Below are 18,073 nucleotides of genomic sequence, written 5' to 3'. Positions count from 1 at the left end.
GAGTCTCATGACCTTTTCTGCCTGGGCTGGCTTCAAATCATGACCCTTAGATCTCAGCCTTCAGAGTAGTTAGGATTTCAAGTATGAGTCTCTGGGGCCTGGCTTTGAACATTTACTTTCAAAGGGCATTTTTTTTTAAATAAAGCAAACTACTTGCCCTCCCCTCTATTTGATGAAACTTTAAAAGTCTTTTGTCTGATTTTCTTCTTTGGGTACCATTTATTACTTACTATTTATGGATGATTCATTATGGTGTTACTCTCAGACTTTAATCTTAAGGCTACACCTACGTCCCTTGACAATACTGAACAGGGAAGCTGGAAGATTTGTCTACTAGGTAAGGGACTTGCATTTTGTTTCCAGGGCTATCCACAATCTAGTAGTGTTTCTTGAGCAAGTCATCTAGCTTCTCTGGGATACTGGTCCCAGGCATGTGAAATACAAGGCTGAATAATTTCTTCTCGATCTTTTATTCTGTCATTTTCCTTGGTCATGAGAAGCTATAACAAAGAGGAGGACGATCAGAACAAGTTTTACAGGTTAGTGGTGCTCCTTGCCTAAGAATAAGTCAAGAGTTCCCTGGACAAGCAGAAGGAGCCAAAAAATATTCTTATTTTGACCTACTATTCTTGGATAGAGTCTCAGAAGCCACAGACCATGGTTTATACCCTGGATAAGAACTATCTGGGCATAGTAACTTAGAGGCAAAGAATGTTTCAGGGCATCTCATGAAACAAATTCTGAGTCAAATGTATAGCTTGTGGAATTCCTCTAGAGATCATGTTCCACAAACCATACATTTGACTGAGAAGAAGGGCTCTGGCCAAGTGTGACCATTTGGATAAAACTCTAGATATTTGAGATATTTAATGGGACAAAACATGGGCCATTGGGTTGCGGACATTTATGTGGCATGCTTTTATTCTAGAGTCACCTAAAAGGTCAGAGAAAACAAGCGTATATGGCTCACATTTATGTTAGTAGCACTGAGGACTCCAAATCAGGAACGGCACAAGTTTGAGGCCAGTCTGAGCAACACAGAAAGTTCATTGCGAACCCGCCTGACCAAACCACCTATCCATGTATTCATCCATCTATCCATCTATCCATCCAACTATCCATCCATCCATTCATCCATCCATCCACCCAATCAGTCAGCCAAAGAAATCCTGCGATGTAAGATTCTATAGTGTATTGCTTTGTGTGATACTATTCTAGAATTGAGACAACAACTGGGTACAAGTTAGATTCAGCAGTATTTTCTTAGCTCTTGAACCTCTCTACTCCTTGCTGGCTCCTTTTTCTAATATATGGGGTCCTTTAGACTGCTTGCTACTGAAAATTTGGTCCATGGAAAACACAGATCTCCTCAGGGAGATTTGATTTCACCTATAGCCACAGAACCAGTTGTGCATTTAACCAGATTCCTGAGTGGTTTGTGTGCACACCAATCAGTGTCAGAAATATGAGCCTAGATGAGCATCAGGTTCTGTATTATACAGACAACTTTGCTAGAAACAAGGAAAAGATACCCCAAACCAAGATTTTCATAACTGGGGTGCAGAGAAAAAAGACCTAAATTAAGTATAAAGGTTGTGATCATCTGTACCCTACTACCACCTGAAATACAGCTTAACCGCACTGAAGAAAGACAGGGATTTTGTTTGTTGTTTGTGCTAGATGAGTTTGTAGATGTTCTTTGTTTCCTAGAATGTTTAAGCAAACTGACACGTTAGAACTCTGAGTTTCCCAGTTATTAGCAATTGGACTTTCTCTCTCCTTTTAGATGGACAGTGCACACATTAAAATTTCACTCATGAACCACTACAAATTCTATCAGAAACAGAGAGGAACATCAAGCTTAAGATAAACATAATATGGGAAGTGGGGCTGTAGCTCAAGTGGTAGAGCGCTAGCCTTGAGCTGAAGAGCTGAGGGACAGCGCTCAGGTCCAGAGTTCAAGCCCCACGACCAACAACAACAACAAAAAAGATAAACATAATATGTAACAAGAACTAGAAAGTCTTATTTCTTGTATGAATCTTATTTAAAATTGTAAGACAATAGCTAGGTGCCAGGGGCTCCTGCCTGTAGTTCTAGCTAATCAGGAGCTAGCTAATTCCAGGCAGGGAAAATTACCAAACAACTCTGAAAGTGAAGCTGTGCTCCAGTGGTAGAGTGCTAGCCTTGAGCAAAAAAGCTCAGGGACAGCACCCAGACCCCGAGTTTCAGCACCAGGATTGGCACACACACACACACACACACACACACACACACACACACACACACACACACACACAAATGTCTATCTAATCAGGACATCTCTGTTTTCAATAATAGACTTTCTGTTTTAACTTTTGAGGTTTTATTATAATGCCACAAGAGGTAGGGATCTTTAATAAAAGTCCATTTGGGTCAGTACTCAATAGACACACAGATGTCTTTACCTCTGATGACTTACTCTTGCTACATTCAAGTTCTCTGAATTTAGGAGATGGAGTTGCAGTTTACAGGGTTATGTGGGAAGAGCATAAGCAAGATGGCTAGAACCGGGCCAGGCTCTGATTATGCGGGAGCACCTCCATGTTCTAGGAACCGCAGCTCCTTTACTTACCCACAGTCACCACTCGGCACCTGTGCCTGTGTGTGCCTCAGAAATGCAATGCAGACCATTTTGCCAACCTTTTTTTCTTTTTAAAACCGAATTATCATCTTCAGTTCACCCAATTTTCTAACAAGATATGGTAGGGGAGAGGATATATTCCCTTTGAAAAGTGAAAGCATTAATCAAGGCCAGATGGAAATATTTCAGGATTGCACTGCTAACAGAAGGGTTCAGGGGAATAAAGTTAGTTGTCAGAGGAGGAGAAAGCAAGAAAGATGAATAGGAGCAGTACTTTCCAAGCTTTTGACTATGATCCTCAGAAGGAAGGATAGTTAATAAGACAAAAAGCAATCAATACTCCCTACAAGGCCCTTTATTCCATTTTACTCAAGGCTGGTGTTCTACCACTTGAGCCACAGCCCCACTTCTGGATTGTTTTTGTGGTTAAATGGAGATAAGAGTCTCATGGACTGTCTTGCCTGGGCTGGCTTTGAACCGTGATCTTCAAATCTCAGCCTTCCAAGTAGTGAGGCTTACAGGCATAAGCCACCAGCCTCCTGCTTTCGCTTAAATAATTTTGTGATGTTCTAAGCTTATCTCTCTGTCCAATGGGTCATGAGTCACGGCTTGCAAAGCCTGGGGTTAGAAGTTACAGTTCTGCCAGTGGTCAGACTGGAGATATTTTGGACCATTGTTCTGTGTGGGTTTATGATCAGAGTATTCTCAAGTAGCATTTACCTCTTCTTTTCTGAAGGCAGGCTTGTCTTCCTGGGACTTTTGTCTTTGAGCTTGCCCTTTAGCTCCCTTTTCTTCTTCCTTTTCATGTTCAAGAAAGGTGAAGATCACTCATGTAAAAGAAGCCCTTTCTAGCTTGCAAGAGTGAGCAGTACTCAGATCACTCTTCAGTGTGGTGAGAAGATGCCAGCATGGCAGCCTTAGCACCACATGTACTGGGTGTCAGTGATTCTATGCAGCAGTGTGGGATATTTTCTCTTCACACCCCATTTTCCTCATGTGCCTGCCATGATGCTTCCCTGAAATCTCGTGGTGGTGTTCCTTGTGTGTGTTTACAGCCTCAAGAACAGAAGCTGGGGCAAAAGACAACCTCAGCAGCATGCAGATTTAGTGACAGACTTCATTCTGGAAAGGGTGAACGTGCAAGTCAAGTGTCTTTTCTTTTTGCTGGGGGAATTCGTATAGCGCTTTAAATGCAGCCTTGCAGAAAGCTAAAAGCTTTTGTAGTTTACGCATATCCTTTCTTTCTATTCCTTCTCCATTGTTCCCATCCTTCTCCAGGCCTCATGAAATTGTGTTACCCAGACGGTAAAGAGAACAAAATGCATGGCCTCGATTATCTGCCCGTTACCAATTGCTATTACCCAAGATGGGTAGCTTTCTGCAAGTCTGCTTTAAGCTCAGGTCTACATGAGGCAAACTAGGGTTTTGGAGATCTTATTTTGAAGGGTTCCATGGACTCTTTCCCCTTCTTTATTTACAGCTGACTTCAAGGGATTTGTTCTTGTCTTTTTAAGATAAAATGCTTTATTATAGTTCTTTACGCCAATTATCCATGCCCATTTTTATACCCTGTATGTGTGCATGTGCGAAACAAGAGTCTCTCAAACTTGTTGGCTGAGGCTGGCTTCAAACCAGGATCCTCAGATCTCAGCCTCTTGAGTAGCTAGGATTACAGCTGTGAACCACCAGCGCCCAGTTTATACTTTTAAAATTTACTATCCAACACCTGATTGATGGGGGCGGGGAGGTTGGATATATAGGCCTCTTGCCTCATATAGACCGTGAATAGATGAGAGATATCAGAAAGGAGAAGTTCAGTGTAGACCACCACACGTATCAATCATTTGGGCTCATTCATTTTTTCTTGTGTATTCATAGCCACCAAGCACAGAACAATTCATATCTCTCTGGTTGTCACAATAAAATTTGGTTGGTTGTATATTTAGAGATCATGATTGCCTCGTGCTTGCTACGGCCTGAAAAAAAAAGTGAATAGCTTGCCAAATGATCAAGCATGTGGATCTCTGTGCGTGTGGCCTCTGCCCCCAATTTGCTGTGCATTACATTTCTCAGTAGGTCACAGGCATCACACATTGGTGCAACGTGCTTACTGTACCTGTTTCATTAGGACAGCTGTCTGTCGTGTATCTTCTTGTACTTTCTTTTCATTCACCCCTTTCCCTTCTCTCTTTTCTTCTACCTTCTCCCCTTTTAGCTTTGCCTCTTCCATTTCCTTCTTTTTCTCCTCTAGCAGCTTTCTCTGCTTTTCCTCTTCTATCCTGGCCTTCTCTTCCTCTGCCGCCTTGGCTCTTCGCCTCTCCTCAGCTGCCCTTCTCTCTTCCTCCTCAATCCTTGCCCTCTCCTCCGCCTCCCTCCTTTCCCTTTCTTCTACAGCTGCCTTTTCTTCGGCTTCAATTCTTGCCCGCTCCTCTGCTATCTTTCTGTCTTGTTCTGCTTTCATTCTTTCTCTTTCTTCTGCTTCTAACCTCAGCCTCTCGGCCTCAGCCCTCTCCCTTTCCTCCTCCTCCATCTTTGCATTATGGGAAATCTCCTCTGCTTCCCTCTCTTCCTCTACTTTTGACTCCGCTGCACTGATTTGTCCATTTTTCAATGTCATGACCACTGTTTCCTCCTGGGTGTCTGTACTTTGCTCCTCTACCTGATTTTCTCCAATGTTCCCTGGCTTTGGCTTTTCTTCTTCCTCTTCCTCCTTCTCGTCTTTCTTTTTGTCTTCAGCATCCTTCTGGTAGGACTTCCTAACGATTTCTGTTTCTTCTATCGCATATCTGTCTTGGCGATGCTCTTTCTTTTCCTCTTTCTCAGCACTATCATTTTCTGCCACATCATTCTGCAGTCTTCTGCTTGGGGAGGACAGACTGGTGTCTGTTATTGTTGGGTCAAACTCCTTCTGGCGCTCCAGGGCTTCCTGAAGGCGTTTTTGGCGTCTTTCTTCTCTCCGAGCCAGGCGTTCCAATAATGCAGCCTCTTCGTCACCTTCCACCTGAGTGTTGGCGGTGGTTGGCTTGGCTTCCTCATCAGGGACACTGTGTAACACAACACCAGAGACAGCTGATTAATCAGTCACCTGCATTCACAGAGCCACCCATGTCTAGAGCGGTTGCCGCTGATACCAAGTTTCATGTCATTTCAGCTCATGCCTGGCTAGCTTTTAGCTGATGGTATATGCAAGGCTGTGGCCTTGGTCTTTCTCTGATGCCTGGCACCTTCTCAACATGATGTAAATGCTGTATTAGTGCCTTTCACCCAAAGTTGCTGACCACGAGTGTGCAAGCATCTCAGTTTCCCTCCCTTTTTTGAATTGGATAACACCTTCCACGCTCACTCTTATTTTTAGGTGTGTGTGTGTGTGTGTGTATACTGGACTTGAACTCCAGGCCTGGGCACTGTCCCTTAGCTTTTTTTTTTTTGCTCAAAGTTGAAGTTCTACCACTTGAGACACAGTTCCATTTTCAGCTTTTTGTTGGTTAATTTTAGATAAAAATCATATACACTTTTCTACTCACCTGATTTCAAATGACAATTCTTATATCTCAGTCTCTTGAGTAGCTAGGATTACAGATGTGAGCTACTAGTGCCCAGCTGGACAATTAAATTGAATGCTTACAGGGAGGGGGGGGGGGGAGAGAGAGAGAGAGACAGAGACAGAGAGACAGAGACAGAGAGACAGAGAGACAGAGACAGACAGACAGACAGCTGGGTGCTAGTGGCTCACACCTGTAATCCTAGATACTCAGGAGGCTAAGACTGAGGATCGCAAATCAAAACCAGCCTGGGCAGGAAAATCCCTGAGACTTAGCTCCAATTAACCACCAGAAAACCAGAAGCGGTACTGTGGCTCAAAGTGGTAGAGCACTAGCGTTGAGCAGAAGACCTCAGGGACAGTGCTCAGATCCCATGGCCAACAAAACAAATAAACAACCAAAAAATCTACAACTCAAACTGTAGCATATTCACCAGTCAGTCCCTCTTGCAGGAGGCAGGACATTGCCCAGGCAAGGAGTGTTGGTCTCCACTGGCAGGAAATGATGATGCGATGCCAGAACTGTGACCAGAGTTGGAAGCCTGTGTCTTACAATGTTTAGAAACTCCATTAGATTTCATGGTTCATACCAAACTTGGCCCTTCCATTGTTCAAGTTCATTTAGTTTTAGAAAAACACATTTCATATTCCACAACAAATGATGGTAGAGCCTAGATTTTTCAACCTCCTGGCCTTAGTTCTTGCTGTAGGACATTGTCTCCATGAATTATCATCTGTTTAAGAATTATATGCCTATAGAAATACAAAGAATTTGGAGTTCAAGGGGAAAAATCATCTTTACATCAGGCACTTGAATCAACTGAATTCTACTAAGTTGTAAAAGGTATGCAAAATTTGAAAATGCTAGCAAGATGATATGGCATTAGGAAACCAATAAACTCTGTTGAACATGTTTTGGCCTTTCCATAAATCATGACAACAATCATAGTAGAGGTCAGGTGATAGGTAGAGCTGTTTAGCTCCAAGAAGACTTATTTTTCTTTTAGCTAATGAATAAGTCAGAGCTAAACCCCATGGTCTTTCCTTGAAAAAATATCCTCAGTTTTTGAATTAAATCAACACATGAAATACGTAAGATGAATAAAACGTGACATCAGATGGGAAACTCAAAAAGGAGCAAGATATTATTTGGGTGAATGTTGGATTTGATGTTGTCTTGTTTGGGGTGGGAATAGTCCTGAGGCTTGAACCCATGGGTTTATGTATGTTGAGTACTTGCTCTACCACTTAGCTATATAGTTCTATTCCAGAAGTAAGACTGTAAAAGCAGAAAACTGTAGGCCAGTAGTAACTTTTTAAGCAACTGTGGAGTATTCATTACATAACTAGATTCAGGAAAGGGCTCAAAATACCATTTAAAAAACTTCCTCAAGCCGGGCACTGGTGGCTCACGCCTGTAATCCTAGCTACTCAGGAGGCTGAGATCGGAGGATTGCGGTTCAAAGCCAGCCAGGGTAGGAGAGACCGTGAGACTCCTATCTCCAATAAATCACCAGAAAACCGGAAGTGGCGCTGTAGCTCAAGTGGTAGAGTGCTCGCCTTGAGCTGAAGAGCTGAGGGACAGCGCCCAGGCCCAGAGTTCAAGCCCCACGACCGACAAAACAAACAAACAAACAAACAAAAAAAAAAACTTCCGGGCTGGGATGTAGCTCAGTGGCAAAGCGCTTGCCTAGCAAGTGCAACATCCTGGGTTCGATCCCCAGTACCAAAAAAGAAAAGACAAAAAAAAAAACAAAAAAAACTTCCTCAGCTTAAACATAGAAAAGGCAGGGCAGGGATGGGAGGGGGAAGCTGGAAAAAGCAAAGGAAGGGGTGACATTGTCCAAAAAAAGAAATGTACTCATTACCTGACTTATGAAACCATAACCCTTCTGTACAACACATTAATAATAATAATAAAATTGTATTAAAAACATAGAGAAGCCATTGAAGGACTATGATGCTGTCCTTCTAGAAGACTTTGAGAATGATTAAAGCTATTGCATGCTTATGATGTGCGAGAAGGCTCTGTGCATTTTAGATATCCTACTGTCCCATTGAAATGTTTGTTTTGTTTTGGACCAGTACTGAGGCTTGAACTCAGGGCCTCAAGCTCTTGCTTGGCTTTTTTCACTCAATGTTAGCACTACCACTTCCAACTTTTTTCTGGTTAACTGGAGATTAAGTCTCACAGCTTTGTCTGCCCAGGCAGCCTTTGAACTGTGATCCTCCTATCTCAGCCTCTTGAATAGCTAGGATTACAGGTGTGAGCCACCAGTGCCCACCCTGTTGAAGTTTAACAGTATTCTTAGGAGAAAGGCATAATTTTACTCCATTTAGGCAGATGAGTACTGTTAATGAAAGGCCCACTTGGTGGGCCTTCCAATGCTAGTTGATAAACCCAAAAGCTCATACCTGTCCTTCTTTTGTTATACTTCCTCACTAATTAAACGCTACTTACCAAGAGACCTGGTATCTACTTTTCCACCTGTCCAATAAGCTGCATTATTTTTTAAATAAGTTTTTTTTTATTGTGAAAATACTGTACAGAGGGGTTACAGTTACATGAGCAAGGTAATAAGTACATTTCTTATCCAGCATTGTTGCTTCCTTTGTTATTCCCCTACCATCCCTTCCCTCCCACCTCCTCAACTACACTCCCCCCCTCCATGCCTAAATTGTAAAGTTTGTTTTTCAACATAGTGTCTTGTATATCTCATTGTTGCAATGGGCCAACCAGTATCCCTATTTAAACAATTTGTTTTTTCCCTTTCCCTCCACAAATTATAGCAACATCAAATACAGTGAAAACAAGGGTTATATCGTGGAGAAGGGACATACAAAGCAACAAAAAAAAAAATCACATGGTACCTTGTAAATACGTTAGAAACAATAGCAACAAAGAAAAAACCACTTGTGTCCCTATCTTGGGGTTCATTTCGCTTAACATCGTCTTATCTGACCTTTTCTGCTTGTTCCAGACATATACTAAAATAAGGGAAAATGTGGGACCTATGTTTCTTTGGGCCTGGCTTATTTCACTTAATATAATTTTTTCCAAGTCTTTCCATTTCCTAACAAATGGGGCAATGTCATTCTTTCTGATGGAGGCACACAATTCCATTGTGTATATAAACCACATTTTCTTGATCCATTCATCTACTGAGGGGCATCTGGGTTGGTTCCATATCTTAGCTAAGGTAAACAATGCTGCAGTAAACATAGTTGTGCTGGTCAAGCTGCATTATTGAATGTCTTTCCCACAAGCCATTGCAAGACCACCATGTAAACCTGACGGAGCCGCTCAAATTTGAGCCAAGGCAGCTCTGACCCCTTTCCTTCAGAATTAACTAGTTACAGTAAGCTAAAGGAATTACCAACAGCCCCACCCAATAGTCACAAAATAAAACAATCTAAGCCTAAAAACACATCCAAGTTCTTACAATGGGGCCTCATTACATTTAATCAGTTTATAGTTTAAATTTAAATTTTTTCCTTCCTTTTCTCACACGTCACCTTATCTTTTCTAAGCCTTAGAGCATATATATGTCATATACTAAACATTAATATAATTCACTTTGTGGTTCTGTTTCTGTAGCAAAAGTCCTGTTTGAAGAGGTTGAGACTAGTATATAGTGTATATAATAGATAATGACTACATATGACATTACTAATAGATTACATATTATAGTCTATCATACAGACTATTTTATATAGTCTATCTATAGTCTATATAATAATAAGTCTATATAATAGACTATTAGATAGTCTATATAATAATATGCTGTATTATTATATATAATATATAATTATAATTATGTACACTATTATATAATAACATATAATATCTAATAATACAGTATATTATTATATAGACTATATAACAGTATAGTGTGTATATAGTGTCTATGTTATTATATAGACTATATAGTAGTCTCAACTTCTCTGATTTCTGCTGGGGCCTAAGTAAATGTATTGACTGAATGAGTCTGAATAATCATATGAAATTCAACAGTATTCTGAATGTTGCTAAATGATACAATGCATATTACAAAAAAAGATTCATACTGCATATTACAAAAAAAGAAGAAAAAAGAAAAGCTGGGCACGGGTGAGTCATACGTGCAATCCTCGCTACTTGGGAGGCTGAGTACAGGAGGATATGGCTCAAGGCCAGTTCTTCTCAACTCATCCCTCCCACTTGCCACCCTAACTTTGTGGGAGGCCATGATGGGGAGAATTGAGATTTCAGGTCAGCTCTGGCAGAAAAGTTTGCAAGAGTCACATTATCAATTCTTTACATAATCCTACCTATTTAAGGGGCTGAGATCTGAGTCTCAAATTCAGAGCCAGGTCAGGCAGAACAATCTAAGAGACTCTCTCCAATTAACGAGGAAAAAGCCAGAAGTAGGAGTAGCTCAAGTGGTAGTATCAGTTGTAAGCCAAAAAGCTGAGTAAGAACGTAAGACCTTAAGTTCAAGCTTTAGTATCAGCACTCATGCATACAGATGCGTGCGTGCACACACACACACACACACACACACACACACACACACAAGTGCTCAAGACTCTGTCTTAAAGGAAAGCTGAGCATGGTGCTCCATGATTGTCATTCCAGCTATGATGGGAAGCCTAAAATAGGAGGATCATGGTCCAGGACGCAAGACCTCATCTCAGAAATAACCAACACACACACACACACACACACACACACACACACACACACGCACACGCACACACACACGAACACACGCACATGCAAATATACACAAAGGCTGGAACAAGAGCAGTAGATTGCTTACCTAGCAAACCCAAGGCCCTGAGTTTAAGCCTTCACACTTCCTGACTTCCAAAAAAGAAAAAAATATGACACTTGCAGTTCATGTTTGTTTTTAATATACAAGTAGGCACATAGGACTGTGTCAAATAAATAAATCCTCAGTTCCAAGTAGCAATATGCTACAGTTGCAATGTCAAGAGACCTCCTTCTTTAAAGATATAACCTGCCATCTTTAGTAAATTAAAATAAAATGAAAGGCCTCACTTGAGATAGGTTTACAGAATGGAAATGGCATGTGTTTAGAAGTGGAATTTTCAGGTCTAAATCAGATTGTCCAGTTTGACTTGTCAAAAGTGACGGAAAATAGTGGAGGAGGCAATGGTTTACTGGACAAAGTGCATCCAATAGACAGACAAGACACAGCGAAGAGACTCCATCTTCAAAGGGAAAGTACCTGTTCTGGGCATTAGCCTCCACCTGGTCAGTCACCTGACCCAAGGACTCTTCCTCCTGCTTTTGCCGCAGCCTTTCCTGCCGGGCCCGGCGACGCCTTTCTCGGGCGGCTTCCTCTTCATCATCATCGTTCCTCTGATAGGCGATTCTACAACATCACAAAGACAAATGTCCTCCTCAGTACAAAGTCAACCTCATTACGAAGACAGCCTCCCAGACACCAACTATTTTTTTTCCCTTTCACCACCAACTGTTTTTTGTCAGCAGTAGCCATTAACTCGGAAGAAGAGCTCAACTGCTTAGGTTTGGTGACCCAATTGATTCCTTCTCAAACTTTTGGGTATTTGACATGCATTAATCCAGTAACTGGTGAGGAAACTTGTAATAATAACCAAAGATGTTGAATCTACACAAAAGCTGTCTCCCTTTTGAGATTGTGGCTTAGTATATTTAGATTTCTTTCTTTTTTTTTTTGTCAGTTGTGGGGCTTGAACTCTGGGCTTGGGCACTGTCCCTCAGCTCTTCAACTCAAGGAGAGCGCTCTACAGCTTAAGCCATAGCACCACTTCCATATTTAGATTTCTTTATTAAACTGATGATCACATGAAAGGCCTAGAAGCAGAAATACCAAGTGTTGGGCCAAATAATTTAAACACAGATGGCATGGTGGTATCTCTAATCAGGCAGGGGGATTACAAGTTTGAGTTACATCGTGAGACCTTGTTTCAAGAAAAAAAAAAAAGGAAAGAAAAAGAAAAGAAAAGGAAAAAAAGAAGGAAGAGAGAAAAAAACACTAAAAAGACTAGTGTGTGAGTTATTTATGGGGGTACTGTCACACACACACACACACACACACACACACACACACACAAATCACCAAGCCAATACATTAGTATTAATCAGTCAAAGTTGCTCATTAAAATTGAGAGGCTAAGGCACTCGTGGCTCACACCTATTAATCTTAACTACTCAGGAGACTGAGAGCTGAAGATTGGTTTAAATACATAGAATTCTTAACTCCAATTAACCACCAAAAAGCTGGGAGTGGAGGTATAGCTCAAACAGTAAAGCCTTAGCCCCATACAATATAAACATTTCACATTAATACTTTTTCGTGTATACCCAACGCCTTGTGTTCTTGTTTGGCTTTTTTCACTTGTGACTGGCATTCTACAACTTGAACCATACCTCTAGTCCAGTTCTACTCCGGTTATCTTCTAGCTGTGATCCTCAGATCTCAGCCTCTTGAGTAGCTGGGATTATAAGTATGAGCCATTGGCTCTTGGCACATAATACTTCTTTAAAATGAGGTAAAATACATTCATATTTAAAAACACTTAATATTAGCTGGGCGCAGGTGGCTCAAGCCTGTAATACTAGCTACTCAGCAGGCTGAGATCTGAGGATCGTGGATGAAAGCCAGCCTGGGCAGGAATGTTTGTGAGACTCCTATTGCCCACCAGAAAACCAGAAGTGGCGCTGTGGCTCAAGTGGTAGAGTGCTTGCCTTGAGCTGAAGAGCTCAGGGACAGTGCCCAGGTCTAGAGTCCAAGCCCCACAACCGACAAAACAAACAAAAAAACTTAATATTTATGAGTATAACACAGTATTACTAAAAGTAGGCAAAAGTTGTATTGCAGATCTCTAGAATATGCTTACGATTCTTACACAGCTACATAGCCAACTACTGTGCTAACTGAAGAAAACAAAATAGCAGAACCATGTAACTTATTCAGTCATAGATGACTAATGATAGCTTGTTTGTATTAGGTTTACAAAATGGCCACGTTTAGGCCTAGATCTACGACTTTCCGTGTGATCTTTTTACATCAATAAGAAGAATGGTACACGTGATTGTGTCACTTAGATGTCTCATAGAAAACAAGATTAAAAATTCTGAAGGTTGGCTGGTGTCTCTTTGCTACTTGAGAAAATCTGACTTCATACAGAAATCTGCTAGTGTGCAATACTCAAATGCCAATATAATAAAATGTCACTTAGTAACTTTATAAAACCGACTAGTAATTTTCCACAAATATGGTAGTGTGGCAGAGGAGCTAATGGATGATTGTATTAAGACAGGGTGGGGGTGGGAGGGAGAGAATGAGAACTTGGCTTCCAGAACAGAACTAGTCTCTTAGCAACTTGAAGCCCTTTAATTAACCTCAGTTAAATTTCCTTGTCTGTAAGTGTGTGACAATCGAATGAAATAATGGATTCATTATGACAAAGTATTGTAAAAATGGAATCTTTTGTGGGTATTTGGAGCATTCAGCGACAGGGCGGCTTTGTGGGGACAGATGAGCTCAATTTTAGACTTGTTAAGTCTGAGGTGACAACATGACAGGATGTGAATGTTCCTTTCTAATTCAATCACATGGTAATCGGCAGTGGTAAGCTCTTCCCAGTGGTTTGGCTTCAACCTTCAGATTCTTGGCCTAATATTCTCTTGGCTTATGTCTCTGTAGACAGTTCTAACCACAGCAAGGAAAAACGAGTCCTAATGATTGCTTCCCAAGCTAATGAAACAGAAAGTCTTAATTTACTCTTCTGCATCTCTGGATAAGCTATGAAGGCATAGCTGTTACTTGGAATCTTTCTCTTCCGAGACAAGCAAGAGACATACAATTCCATATGGAGCATCCTTATGCTAAATGCATGACTTCTCTTTCTAATGGAATCTAGTGTAAACTCTCATTCCCCACCTAACTGGAAACATCCCAGATGCCGCCATCTTCCTTCTACCTACTGTATTGGCTTTGGTGTTGGTGCTGGTGGGTTTTAGCTCTTCTAACAAATAGGTTTGGCACTTCTGTCAGGTCAGACTCAACTATTTCACCTCTTGAATTTCTCATCAGAGGATTGACCTGAGCAACTAGATCATCTCCATCATCTCTTCTAACTCTCCTTGCCTAATATAAGATCAAAATTTATGGACAACCACTCTTTCTTGGTAGCCCCTTTGCTGGGTGACATAGCCGTCACAGATAGCTTTGTAAGTAATTGTTTATTACTTTGTATAAAGGAACAAACTAAAATGTTCACAAAGTTAAGAACCATTACTACAATAACGAAAGACTGGAAATTGTTTCATGGTGTTTTAAATCATAATATAATCAGTTGGAGGCTTATAAACTTATCAGTTGACTTTTTTTAAGTGAAGTGATTGTGTCTGTGTACAAAGCAAACTGTAGTTTCTTAGCTGTTAGCATTTTCCTATGCATCCTGTTCTTCATGCTTCTACCACAGTTTATTTAATTGAAAACATCCAGCCAAGCACTAGTGGGTCACATCTGTAATCCTATTTGGGAGGTAGAGATTCAGAGTATAGTTTAAGGTGAGCCTGGGCAAAAAGTTCATGAGACCCAATGTCAACCAATAGCTTGTTACTTTGGCATGCACATGTTGCCTCAGCTACGTGGAAGGCTGAAATCAGGAAGATCGTGGCTCTAGGTCAGCGTGAGCAAAAAAAGGTTTGCAAGACTACATCTCAGCAGAAAAAGCTAGGTATGTAGGTATGTGCCCATCCATGATAAAAAAAAAAAAAGCTAGGCATGTTGGTATGTCCCATCCTTAAATAGGAAGATAACAGTCCTGGCCAGCTGGGGAAAAAAATGAGACCCTACTTCAAAAATAACCTGAGCAAAAAGGTCTGGGAGTATGAGTCAAGTGGAAGAGTGCCTCCCTGGGAATGCCAGTCCTTAAGTTCAAACTCCTATATGTATACTCACAGTCTTATTTATTTTTCTAAAAGTAGCATATACTTATTATTGTTGTTTTTAGTACTAAAGATTGAACTTAGGGCCTTTGTGCTCTAGACAAGTAGCAAGTACTTGAGCTATGTCCTCAACCCACAAACTACATAAAGACATAAATCAAAATCTATTCCTTAGTATCATATCTCTAAATATAAAGAGGATGACAATTTGATCTATTTGGCAAGACATTTTCCTATGTATGTATAGATATTACATTTGTAAGAAAGTGGGATTATGTTATACATAATTTCTTATGTTATACATAATTTCTATGTTAGATATAGTTTCTTTGACCTTACTTGTGATTATTTGTTAACACATTAACAAAATGGAATGTCAACAGAAATAATAACTTATATATGTACATAAGTGCACAAAGGTATGGTAATTATGTGATCATGCTATAAACATTGTAACCAATTGTCTACTACTGAACATTTAGATTTTTTTTTTTTTGCTGCTGTTGTGGTTTTATAAATACTGCTGCAAGGCAAAGCATGGTAGTGACACTCTGTAATCCCAGTGACTAGGGTGGTATTGTTAGGAGGATCTTTGATCCATGGCCACTCAGGTAAAAGGTAAGCTATCTGAAAAAAAGAACTGGGGGTATGGCTCAGGTGGTAGAGCTCTTGCCTGGCAAGCATGAGACTTGAGTTTTATCACCAGGACTGATAACAATATCAATAACAAAACAGTTAAAGTACATCATTATAGAACAATTGTCCCACCATTTGTTCAATTATTTATTTCAGAAAATTCAGAGGTTAGAACTTGTAAGTTTAATAAAAGTATGTTCATCTTGTAGGCTTTTGATGAGCACCGATATGCTGCTCTCTAGAATGGATGAGAGTTCTAATCTTATACAATTTTATACAATTCTGTCCAACAAAATTGGACTAAAAAGCCAGATACACACAAGCTCTTTAACATGGCCAAAATGGAAGTCTAAGCCCGACAAAAGAGTTAACATTTCAGAATGTCCACACACCATCCTCAAGCCTATTTGAGATGCTGTTGACCAGTAGAAATCATGCGTGGCCTAGCCCTGCACTGTAATGAAAGCAGAACACTCATTCGTTCCTTCTGTGAAAATTCAGCACATGCCGACCTTAGCCAGTCTTCCCGTAGGCCCGCAGCACAAAGATAAGGGATGTCTTAAGAAGATTCAGAAGCTTGTGTGGGATCTCAAAGTTCCTCTGAATTCAATCTGAGAAAGGCTGCACTATGTGAAATAGGTTTTTCATCAAATGCATTTTCTTGTGGCAATTGACTAACAATTTACTTAAACAACTCTCTATTAAATAAAATGTTTGATTGCCTGGAGTCCATGAGCTTCCTCTTCATGTCCAGCCATGTTGTGCTGTGTTTCCTGGTAACTGCCTTCGCTCCTCTCCAGTCACATATGCTGGCAGAAGGGCTTGACCTCTCTGTAGGAAGGTCAGTGTTGCTGGCAGCAATATGACTCACCAAACATTTAGGAGAAAGATAGTTTATGTTGTGTGTGTGCACTCAGGCACGCACACACACCTACGAATAAAGGCAAACCATCCCAGAAGTCCAGAATAATTACATTAGGTTAGCTGATTGATTCCACCTAATTAAAAGAGTAGGAAAAAAACGGGCTTCTCTGCCATTGACAGAGCCATTGTTAAACGTGGTAGTGTGGCTGATAATGTAAAACAGATCTACAGGAAAACTCTTGTGATGCTGTGGCTTTTACTGGGAAGCTGTCTTCGACGTAAGAGCTCTGATGCCTGAGTAGATTTAAGTCACAAGATGACCATGATATATTCTGCGCTTTTCAGATAGAAAGTTCAAATAAAAGAAAACACCATTCCCCCCCTCTCCCCCCAAAGCAAAACATAACAAGACAGAACAACAATGATAACCAAATAACTATTGCAAGTATGACAAAAAAATGAAATAGTTAAGGATTTATATACCTAAATAGATGACACAAAAAACAAGAAGTTTTGTCAGCACTGAGTCTATTCACAATCTTCTTTTCTCAGTGTCACCATGATCCTATATTTTCTCTCTGACATTTCTCATGACTTATTCAGTACTAGTAAAATTCTTTTAACACTTTGTCCTCTATAATTTGAAGAATTTTGCTCTTATTTCCTTCCAGTTTGCTAATTTTCTGATCAGAGACTATTGGACACCCCTCCCCTAAAGTTTTTGAGTAAGATGATGACAGTCCTATTACTAATATAACAAGGTCTCTTAGCAGAAAAACATGTTTAAGAAAAATGGCCATCTCTTTTATTGAGATGGGAGTTTATTTTGTTATATTTTTTTTAGGAGCATTAAAGACTCAGAGAAAATAAACAAGAAATATAGGTAAGTCCATAGGGAATACAGATTTATTTATTTTATGTTGATAATCACCGTGCTGTGATTATCTGGATATTATCTGGATAATAAAATAGTTAAATCAAATTGGAACCTGCAATTTTGCGATTCTGAACTTTTAACACACATGCTGCATATAATTGCCATTTTGTAATTACCAAAACTGTACGTGTTTAATGACTTGTCCAGTTATGAAATCTCCCACTCTGATCAAAATCGCAAGTCTTCCTGTTTCCCTTGTTTCTCCCACATTCCTTCATTTTGGAAGAGAATGCTGTGCTTACAATGCCAACAGAATGAATAAATTCACCTGAAAGAGTGAAGTTCAGCTGAAGTCCCTCCACGCATGCGTTTTCTATTAGCTTCTAGGCCAGTGGAATGTAGGCTGGATCTCAAGACTGAAGTATCCGTGCCCCACTATGTCACTCCACTTTCATATGACCAGTCACTCAAGATGATGAGGCATTAGCTGAAGGAGATTCCAGGCTTGTAAGTGAGCTACTCAACCAGTCCTGCCCCTAGCTTTCTACAGCCATTGTCCTATGCAGATGACATCCAGAAGGC

The 18,073-nt window shown here is 40.4% G+C and overlaps 1 protein-coding gene across 6 annotated transcripts in view; it reads right to left on the bottom strand.

Moving 5' to 3' along the window:
* Cald1 (caldesmon 1) overlaps window positions 1-18,073 on the bottom strand; it is a 186,157-nt gene that overhangs the window by 28,561 nt on the left and 139,523 nt on the right. For 3 of the 6 annotated variants that reach the window (XM_042670107.1, XM_042670109.1, XM_042670108.1), the window contains 3 exons: window positions 11,399-11,545; window positions 4,740-5,667; window positions 3,344-3,421 (listed from right to left, as the gene is read on the bottom strand). In XM_042670107.1, coding sequence (XP_042526041.1) covers window positions 3,344-3,421; window positions 4,740-5,667; window positions 11,399-11,545 — 1,153 coding nt within the window. The remainder of the gene's footprint in view (window positions 1-3,343; window positions 3,422-4,739; window positions 5,668-11,398; window positions 11,546-18,073) is intronic. The other 3 variants (XM_042670111.1, XM_042670112.1, XM_042670113.1) reach the window with 1 other exon arrangement.

This window comes from Dipodomys spectabilis, unplaced genomic scaffold, assembly GCF_019054845.1.
Source record: "Dipodomys spectabilis isolate Male_0828 unplaced genomic scaffold, ASM1905484v1 ptg000519l, whole genome shotgun sequence".
Taxonomy (NCBI): domain Eukaryota; kingdom Metazoa; phylum Chordata; class Mammalia; order Rodentia; family Heteromyidae; genus Dipodomys; species Dipodomys spectabilis.
The sequence above is the reverse complement of the archived record's forward strand: the minus strand, read 5'-3'. Positions and strand labels throughout refer to the sequence as shown.